At 50.2% G+C, this 10153-nt stretch overlaps 1 protein-coding gene across 1 annotated transcript in view; it reads left to right on the top strand.

Moving 5' to 3' along the window:
• Positions 1–3724: 3724 nt before the first annotated feature.
• Positions 3725–10153, top strand: part of LOC144159322 (uncharacterized) — a 132746-nt gene continuing 126317 nt past the window's right edge. The window contains exons 1-2 of the mRNA XM_077690737.1: positions 3725–3815; positions 3899–4923. Coding sequence (XP_077546863.1) covers positions 3725–3815; positions 3899–4923 — 1116 coding nt within the window. The remainder of the gene's footprint in view (positions 3816–3898; positions 4924–10153) is intronic.

Below are 10153 nucleotides of genomic sequence, written 5' to 3'. Positions count from 1 at the left end.
CCAACCACAGCTCGACGTCACCTACGTTGAACGGGATGATGATAATGCCTAAATAAAGACAACCTCATACCACGTACAACGTCTCTCTCTCTCTCTCTCTCTCTCTCTCTCTCTCTCTCTCTCTCTCTCTTTAATGCCTCTCCACTCTAACACCCCCCACCCCCTCCAATTATATTACACCATCTTCCCCTAGGGGAACCCTGAGTAGTATGCGAAACAGCAATGGGGTCAACGCAATTTCCCATTTCGTAGTTCCGGTAAGTGAAAAGTGTGGTAGTTACCATGGAAACCAAAGGGTAAATATAACGGTAGCTACGCACCTCATCCTCACGGAAACGACGAACTGAAAACTAATGGGCACTTGAATACTACTTCGCATACTACTCAGAGTTCCCCTACGGGAAGATGGTGTAATTTTAAAGCAAAGCTTTTTACCTATACCCCTCAAGGGTCTTTCGCGACCGTTGGTGTCATCAGAAAACTCCCGCGAACAAATAAAAGAATTTACTCCACCGCCAGGAACCGAACCTGGAACTAACAGAGTAATAAAGCGAGAGCCCGTTGTCTAACAGATTTAGCTACGAGCCCACGCAGAGAAGGGAAGACAAATGGTGCACTCACCAAGCACATCTAAGGGTTTAACCCTTGCATTCTTTCTAAAGGCCACGCGATAGCGATTAAAGGAAGCTCACACCAACCCACGGCATCTCACTTCTAGTACGCCAATGGGCCTGTGGCTTCCAGTGTTTACGTAAAAAATCTCAGCTCCTTGTCGTCCGCCCTCACGCCAGAGGATACCTCAAGGAACACATTCAAATACCCCTTGATGGCCAGGCCATCACTCCAAGCCCCAGAATCAAGATCCTGGGCCTACATCTTCAGGCCAACACCAAGAGGGACGTATCCTTGCAGCGCCTCAAACACAGCATCAATAAATCATACACATGATCAGGCAAGTTGCCACCAAGAAGCGAGGCATCAAGAAATTAGATACGTTTCGATTAGTTCGAGCTTTCATCCTCTCGAGAATCCCTTACGACAACCCACTGTCTTATTCTCGGCAAGGAGGACATAAAGATGCTTTATATAATGATTATAAAGGCGGTTGAGCAAGCCATTGGTCTTCCCATGAGTGTGTCCACAGACAGGCCGATTAGCACGGGTCTCTACAACACGGTGGAAGAGCTGGTAGAGGGCCATCTTTCTATCCAGAAGCTCAGAATAAGCAGAACTACGGCGGGTCGGTGTATCTTTCACTGGATTGGCTGGGCAACACAGAATGTCACTCAACTTGATGTACTCCTGGACTTTTGGCGACAAGTAAAATGCTCCCTTTGCTTAGAAATATGAACCCCCCAGACGACGAAGGTCGCCGACAAGCATGGGCTCAAGCGCTGAATACCACCCTCGGTGGGGATCATGCAGTTATGTACACAGACGCCTCCCAATGTCGATGTCAGCAGTACGCCATCATCGTGGCTACCCCCCGAATCAACCTCCTTGCCTGTGCCTCACTCAAGACCGAAGACATGATGGCAGCAGAAGAGGCAGCCATCGCATTGGCTCTCACTCAACCAGGGGTTTGTAAGGTAGTCATCAATTCCCAACACGCCTACTGGAATTACCTGTCGGGTTCGGTGTCCCGACCTGCACTGCGTGTACTAAAAAACCACTCCCCAAATGGTTCAATTCAGATCATCTGGACACCGGCTCGCGCTTCCAAGCTGGGCAACGAATACGCCAACCAACAAGCCTGCGCTTTTACTCCCCGTGCTATGGAGCTGCACGAGGAAAGTCACCCTCTTGTCTCATTCAGGGACATAACCCAGCATTATCCCCTTCTGAGACAGACCCTACCTTCGTCTTACCCTGACCTTTGCATAGAACAACAAACTTGCCTACGGCTCATACAATCCGGCTCCTTCCCACAACGGACGCGTCTTTACTTATGCACCCGAATCGCTACGACGCTGAATGTAAATTTTGCTCAGAAGTAGGAACACTGCCACATAATCGGGGTGTGCGACTTTAGCCCAGAGCACCCTCCTCTCTTTCCGTCAACTACCGAACAAAAGCAATGGAACATGCTGCTGTCCAGTCCCTCTCTGCCTACCCAGGTTCAGCTGGTGGACAGAGCACAGGCGGCACGGACTGAATATGGGCTACAGTGAGGAAGGAACCACTCCCCTGGGCCGCACTCTCGGCCGTTCAGAAATCTGAATAGAAGTATTTCCTCCTGCTGCGCTTCTTCCTCCTCCTCCTGCTCCTGCTCCATCTCTGCAGCCGATCTCGTCGCATCCGTCCGCGACGGCAGAGACGGAGAAGTGAGATCGTCTGACACCGGGTTTGAGCTATAATTTTATTAAAAAAAGTTTCCATTCATGTGCTACATCAATACAACTCAACCAATCACCGTTCATGCATCAGGCATTATTTTAACCTTAGCAAGAATATCTCTTTGAAGTACTAGAGGGTGTGGTTAAGCGCATTTCACTTCACTTTGGTTTCACTATTTGTAGAGCGACGTGAGTGAATTTAAGTGATGTCGCATGGGTAATCGTTGTGGGTGTCGTTTACAGCTTTTCTTTCCAACCAGATTCACAGAGTGAGTTAGCGCTAATTTTTTTTTCAAGGCTTTTTTGCAGTGTTGCACACGTTCTTCTAAAACAGGAAGAAAAGCTCGTCCCTCGTTCCTTCCCAATTTTGAAACGAGTTGCAGGCACAAGTTACTTTAATGCGAAAAGAACGCGTTTCAGTTACACTTTCAACATTTCAAACACACGAGACACCGACCAGTCAAAAAATAGTTCTTGACGCTTCAGCAGAGCACGCCGTCACGAATGACCATAAGATTGACTGGGACGGTGCAAGAATTGTCGCAACTGAAAAATCGGCAACTTCACGCCTACATCTGGAATCACTAATCATTCAGACCACATCTGACACGGCTAATCGTAACGACGGAAATCTAAATCCAATCTACGCGCGCTCCTTACAGCGATTACTCAACCCCATTTAAACGATCCATTTCTGGTGACGTATTCATTTGTGAACAAGGCTTCCGCGCTGGAAGCCGAAATGTCAAGAACGATTTTTTGACTGGTCGGCGTCTCGCGTGTTTGAAATGTATTCCCCGGCCAGACGGGATTCCTTCACTGTCTCGACTTCATTACCATTCGCCAGGCGCATGGCCAAGAATTCATCCACCAGATCCGCCAATATGTTAACCTCAACTGCCGCATCGCCTCGTTTAAAAACCACCTTAACTTCAACCTAACATGTAAAGTCCGTAACCTGGTCCCACGCTCCTTGCGTCTGAACAGGCCCGTGTCTACGCCCTTCGGTCACAGTGTGGTAGGAAAAGCGGAACGGCTTCTGCTGCAAGCTAGGATCCTGGACTGCAAAGCGAAAATTCGTGCCTTAGAAAACGATGCCTTCTTCTCCCGCCGTCGTCTGGAGCACCGATGCCCCATCGAGTTCGCCAGCATCCAGCTGCACTAGAATCAAAAGACGTAGCTTCAACGCCAGAGAGGTGAGCGTGCCCATGACAAGCTGACTTGCCTTCTCGCAGTGCAATCGTCCAAAATAAGGGCGCCTTCGAGAACCGCGGTGCATAATTTCTCGTCATACAGGCCAAGCCGAGATGAAGAAAGTGTCCTGAACCTGGGGTTGAATAACTTAGGACCAGCACCGGACAAGAAGAAAGTAGTATGTGCGGTGGAAAATGCTGTCAGCCTTGTCGAAGACACTCGCCGCGAAGAAGATCGCACCCGAGTGGTTTGCGTGCTCAACGCTGCCCATCGCGGACCTTCCCGGTCTGCGTTGTCACGTGTAGAACGTGAAGCAATCAGGAGTCTCCGTGAAAACGAGCATATTGTGATTTTGCCTGCTGATAAAGGCAATGCGACAGTTCTCCTGGATAAGGCCGACTATGAAAAGAAGGTGCTGCTGCTTCTCGAAGACAGCGAAACGTCTGTCCTCCTCAAGAAGGACCCGACACTCAAGGTTAAAAGAGAGTTTCAGAAGCTGCTGGCGGACGTGTTTCTGTCCGTTCCTCCTAACCATAAAGCACTCTACTACAGACTGCTCAGCCACAATGGATCCGCGCCCGCCTTTTATGGTTTGCGGATAATTCACAAGCCAGACGTTTCAATGCGCCCCATCGTTGACTACACATGCTCCCCCCTGCAGAACCTGTTGAAATTCTTGCACCAAGTCCTGGCTCCGTTGGTCGGTCAGGGTGCAAGCCTTGTTCAAAATTCCTCCGATTTTGTCCAGAAGACCGGAAGCATCACGATCGAGGAAGACGATTTGATGGTGTCCTTCGACGTGAAGTCCCTTTTCACGAGCGTGCCGATAGACCTCGCTGTCAACGTGTGCACCGCTGCTCTCGAGTCTGATGCAACGCTGCCCCAGATATCCCCGATAAATGTACCGGTCCTGCGTAAGCTCCTAGATTTCTGCCTTAAGAACACGTACTTCGTCTTTATGGGCAATTTCTACAAGCAAAGCCAGGGGACTCCCATGGTCGCGTCTGTTTCGGTCACGGCAGCGAACCTCACCACGGAAGCGCTTGAACAGCGGGCGTTAGCCTCCTTCGCCCCGTCCTCGAAAGTGTTACTCCGCTACATTGATGATTGTTTCTGCATCACCCGAAAAGATGAGGTGAGCAAGTTCCTGGATCACCTGAACAGCTTGGAAAGAGCCATTCAGTTCACTTTAGAAGAGGAGGTGGATGGAAAACTTCCTTTCCTCGACGTCCTCGTTTCACGGCAGGTCCAGAGGCTAAGCTTCAGCGTGTACCGGAAGGATACGCACATAGGTCGATACCTGAATTTCGGCTCTATGCACCCGGCCGCCCACAAGCAAGCCGTTGTTAGCACGTTAGCAAGGCCCGAGGATGTGGCTATGGACAAGAAAATGGTACGGGATGACCTCGCAAGCTGCGGGTACCCTAGGCGCTTTATCGATGCCACGGAACGTCAGCTGCCACGTAGGGGACAGCCGGACGCACCTCCTCCCCTCAAAAAACGGGCTTCTGTGCCGTATATTCCTGGAACAAGCGAATGTCTCGCTCGTGTCTTACGGGAGTATGACGTACAGGTGGCACACGTTCCGGCAAAAAAAGATGCGTCACCAGCTTGGAAAAGGGAAGGACAGCTTGCCCAAGGAACGCTTCCCCGGAGTTTTGTATGAAATTCCGTGCGCAGACTGCGACGGTGTTTACATCGGGGAATCAGGAAGCTACAAGAAACGATTACAGCAACACGCTCGTAACGTAAAGAATAAGAGCGTTCGCAACAACGCTTTAGCAGAGCACGCCGTCACGAATGACCACAAGATTTACTGGGACGGTGCAAGTATCGTCGCAACAGAAAAACATTGGCGCCAATCCACTCGGTGAATGTGGTTGGAAAGCAAAGCTGTAAACGGCACCCACAACGATTTCCCATGAGGCATCACATAAATTCACTCACGTCGCTGTACAAATCGTGAAACCAGAGAGAAGTGAAATGTACTTAACCACACCCTGTATTACTTCAAAGAGATATTCTTGCTCAGGTTAAATTATAGCATGAGGCATGAACGGTGGTTGGTTGAGTTGTATTGGTGTAGCACATGAGTGGAAACTTTTTTTATAAAATAAAAGCTCAAACCCGGTGTCAGGCGATCTCACTTTTCTGTCTCTGCCGTCGCGGACGGAGGCGATGAGATCGGTGGCAGAGACGGAAGAGGAAGAGGAGGAGGAGGAGGAGGAGGTGGAGGAGCAGGATAGGGAGGAAATACTTCTATTCAGATTTCTGAACGGCCCAGAATGCGGCCCAGGGGAGTGGTTCCTTCTTCACTGTAGCCCATATTCAGTCCGCACCGCCTGTGCTCTGTCCACCAACTGAAGCTGGCTAGGCAGACAGGGGCTGGACAGCAGCATCTACCATGTCTCTTGTTGGGTAGTTGACGGAAAGAGAGGAGGGTGCTCAGGGCTAAAGTCGCACAACCCGATTATTTGGCAGAGTGTTCCTACTTATGAGCAAAATTTACATGCAGCGTCGTAGTGATTCGGGTGCATTAAGTGAACACGCGTCCGGTGTGGGAAGGAGCCGGATTGTATGAGCCGTAGGGTAGTTTCTTGTTCTATGGAAAGGTCAGGGTAAGGCGAAGTTAGGGTGTGCCTCAGAAGGCGGTAATTCTGTGTTATGTCCCTGAACGAGACAAGCGGGTGAGTGACTGTCCTCGTGCAGCTCCATAGCAACGGGGGTGAAAGTGCAGGCTTGGTGGGTGTATTCGTTGCCCTCCATGGAAGCATGCGCGGGTGTCCAGATGAGCTGAATGGAACCATTTGGGGAGTGGTTTTTTAGCACACGCAGTGAAGGTCGGGACACCAAACCCGACGTGTAGTTCCGGTAGGCTTGTTGGGAATAGGTGACTACTTTACGAACCCCTGGTTGAGAGCCAAGGCGATGGCTGCCTCTTCGGCTGCCATCATGTCTTCGGTCTTGAGTGAGGCACAAGCAAGGAGGTTGGTTCTGGAGGTAGCCACGATGATGGCATACTGCTGCCCTCGATGTTTGGAGGCGTCTGTGTAGATAACTGCATGATCCCCACCTAGGTTGGTGTTGAGCGCTTGAGCCCGTGCTTGTCGGCGGCCCTCGTCGTCTGAGGAGTTCATATTTCTAAGCAAAGGGAGCATATTTATTTCTTGTCGCCAAAAGCCCAGGAGTACATCAAGCGGAGTGATATTCTGTGCTGACCAGCCAATCTGGTGAAAGATCTGGCAACCCGCCGCAATTCTGCTCATTCTGAGCTTCTGGATAGAAAGATGACCCTCTCTCAGCTTTTCCACTGTGTTGTAGAGGCCCGTGCTAAGCAGCCTCCCTGGGCGCACTCATGGGAAGGCTATTGGCTTGCTTAACCGCCTTTCTATCATTATATAAAGCATCTTTATGTCCTCCTTGCCGAGAAGGCAGGGGGTTGACGTAAGTGATTCTGGAGAGGACGAAAGCTTGAACTAATCAAAAGGCATCGGATTCTTGAGGCCTCGCTTCTTGGTGACAACTCGCCTGATCATGTGTATGATTTATTGATGCGGTGTTTGAGGCACTGTAAGAATATGTTACTCTTGGTGTTGGCCTGAAGATGTAGGCCCAGGATTTTGATGCTGGGGCTTGGAGTGATCGCCTGGCCATCAAAGAGTATTTGAATGTGTTTCTTGAGTTGTCGTCTGGCGTGAGGGCGGACGACAAGGAACTGAAATTTTTTTACGCGAAAATTGGAAGCCACAGGCCTCTTGGCGTACTAGAAGTGAGATGACATCGGTTGATGTGAGCTTCGTTTAATCGCTATCGCGTGGCATTTAGCGAGAATGCAGGGGTTAAACCCGTTGTCTTCCTTGTCAGTGCACCACTTGTCTTCCCCGTCTCCGCTTGGGCTCGTAGCTAAATCGGTAAGACTACGGGCTCTTGCTTTGTTACTCTGTTGGTTCCAGGTTCGATTCCTGGCGGTGCAGTAAATTCTTCTATTTGTTTGCGGGAGTTTTCTGGCGACACCAACGGCCGCGAAAGAACCCTGGGGGGGTAGAGGTAAAAAGCTTTGCTTTAAAATCGGCAGCTTCACGCCTACATCTGGAATCACTAATCATTCAGACCACATTTAACACGGTTAATCGTAGTGACGGAAATCTAAATCCAATCTACGCGCGCTCGTTACAGCGATTACTCAATTCCATTTAAACGATCCATTTCTGGTGATGTATAAATTGTGAACAAGGCTTACGTGCTGGAAGCCGAAACGTCAAGAACGATTTTTTTGACTGGTCGGCGTCTCGTGTGTTTGAAATGTATCCCCCGGCCAGACGGGATTCCATCACTGTCTCGACTTCAATTTCAACATTGGAACGGGTCGTTACATTAGCGCTACATTTGAGTTTTTTAATTTAAATATAGTGTCAGGTTATTATGAGGGAAAACAATGTGAGTAACTTAAAATTCACATCGAACTACCCATACTATACGAACAAGAACACCCCCCGGCCACACATTACCTGGAGATAAAAAGAACACAAAGAAACGCTCTTAGACGAATTTGTTTTTCAGGGAGCACTGGACGACTGGACATACTCCAGACATGTCTAACTGAAACTTTAGTGCTCGTCTATCACAAGTGCAACGGATATGGCACTGTCCACGCGGTCTTCATACGCACAGTCCCGATACTGTCCTTCAGATGAGAAATTAGAAAGTTACTCGCATGCAAGAACATAATTAAATATCTTGCACAAAAAACCTAGTGCTGATGGAGCCTCCGCGTTTGCTCCTGCTCGGCTTTCACGCTTCACTGTAAAAGGTGAAAATAAAGCGTCGTCCTAGTTTTTGTGCTCATGGTTGTACAAAAGAAGACGCCGCCAAGGAAGACGAATCAAAATTACGCCCACCTCCCATCGCGGGAACCGTGGTGTGATGTGACGCTGAGGGGGGTTCAAGCGCAAGCGAAGAGCAAGCGTCGACCGAAAGGCCGCCGGAGAGCGGCACACCGGTTATATGCGCAGCGCGCCCGAAGGAAAGGAGACCGCGGAGAGAGAGAGAGTACTGCACATGCGCAGCACCGCGCGCAGCGCCGCCCACCGGCGTATTGAGAGCTCGCTGGGCCGCACACCCGCAGATGTTGAGAGAGAGTGTTCGCTCTGACCTGGGCACGCGCCGGCGCCAGTGCATCTGCCGCGACTATGACGCTACACAATCCAACACTATCCACTTTAATCCAATCCAATCCAAGCCAAGCCAAGCCAAGCCAAGCCAAGCCAAGCCAAGCCAATCGAATCCAATTCAATGCCCCTCGCGAGAGATTGTTCGCTATCGGAGAGGAGAGGGGGTGAGCGGAGGAGAGTGCGGACGCCGACGACGACGGACGCACGCAGGAAGGACAGGGCCGCCGACACGAGATGCTCTCAGCGTCGCATCTAAAAAGGCGCCGGAGCACCTGTCTCATTGGTGTCTCCAGCCGTCGTTGCGAGAAGGGAGTGCGTCCCCGGTGCAGCCCACCCTACAGGATGCGGCCCGTTGCGTAGTTATTAAGTGCAGAGCACTTTAGGGACTCGCCTTGTCGTCCTAGCTCGCTCGCTAGACCCAAGTAGAGCCACACGGCGTTCTGTCGTCGCGGCGTCCCACAGAGTCTTCGGAAGCCAAGCGGTTTATATATCCATAAGCGTAAGAATTTCGTAAAGCGCTGGCGCTTGTCATACATCTCCCGGTTGTTCAGTGCAAAGAACGTGGCAGGTACATTTGAGACAAAATATATATAACTAGCCACCGGCGCCCGCATTCATTAAGTTAGGAACGATCGTTGGGTTGGTTTTGCGAAAAAAAGTGGCAGTGCAACGCCGCCACGTGCGGGAGGAAAAGAAAGCACAAAAAAGACGATAGTCTTTGTAGACATTTGCCGAGGAAATGCCCCCCTTTGCTTTCCCACTCACCTCTCATGCTGTTCCTGTACCGTCGCGCTCATTCCAAGGTAAACACACTAAAGGTTTGCGCAAGGCGATTTGAATTTACCGCGTCCACTGCTACAGGCCGGTTCCTCGATGCCAGCGCTGCAGTACGGCGGAGACGCGCGTGAATGGAGGCCGCCGACTACAAGGTTTATAGAGCCGTGTGGCCGTGCTCCACGTTCGTTCCAAGCAGAACGTGGAACCTAGCTAGTGGAACCTTTCATTGCTCTTGCCGCGTGATTTTTCATATGCCGCCAGGAGGCGGCGGTTTTCTGCAGTAGCTGTAGAATATCATTTGCTATCAAAAAACCAAGCATCAATGAATTTTTTAATAAAGGAACACTGTAAATATCCCTTGTGTACTAATTCCCTGTCTTATATTTGCGTGTTGTCTTGTTCTTGTTCAACAAAGTTGACAAGTATGAACATATAAACCGGGCTTAGACGTTTACATGTGGCTGCGAGTATATAAGACTATTGCGCAATATCAATTTTACTTTGGCCGGGTGGCTGAATCGAGTCACAGACCGACAGACGGACAGACAGACAGACATAGAGACAGACCAAAATTTCTGGGTTTAAGTAGCCCAAGAAAGACTATCGTCTTTGAAAGAACATTACATCTCCCGCTGGCGCGGTTTCAGGCAGGGGGCGCGCGAGCACTTCAAAGGC

This window comes from Haemaphysalis longicornis, unplaced genomic scaffold (genome assembly GCF_048455015.1).
Source record: "Haemaphysalis longicornis isolate Haplotype H1 unplaced genomic scaffold, Haemaphysalis longicornis Haplotype H1 scaffold_1, whole genome shotgun sequence".
NCBI lineage: Eukaryota > Metazoa > Arthropoda > Arachnida > Ixodida > Ixodidae > Haemaphysalis > Haemaphysalis longicornis.
This window is presented reverse-complemented; position numbering and strand designations above follow the sequence as displayed.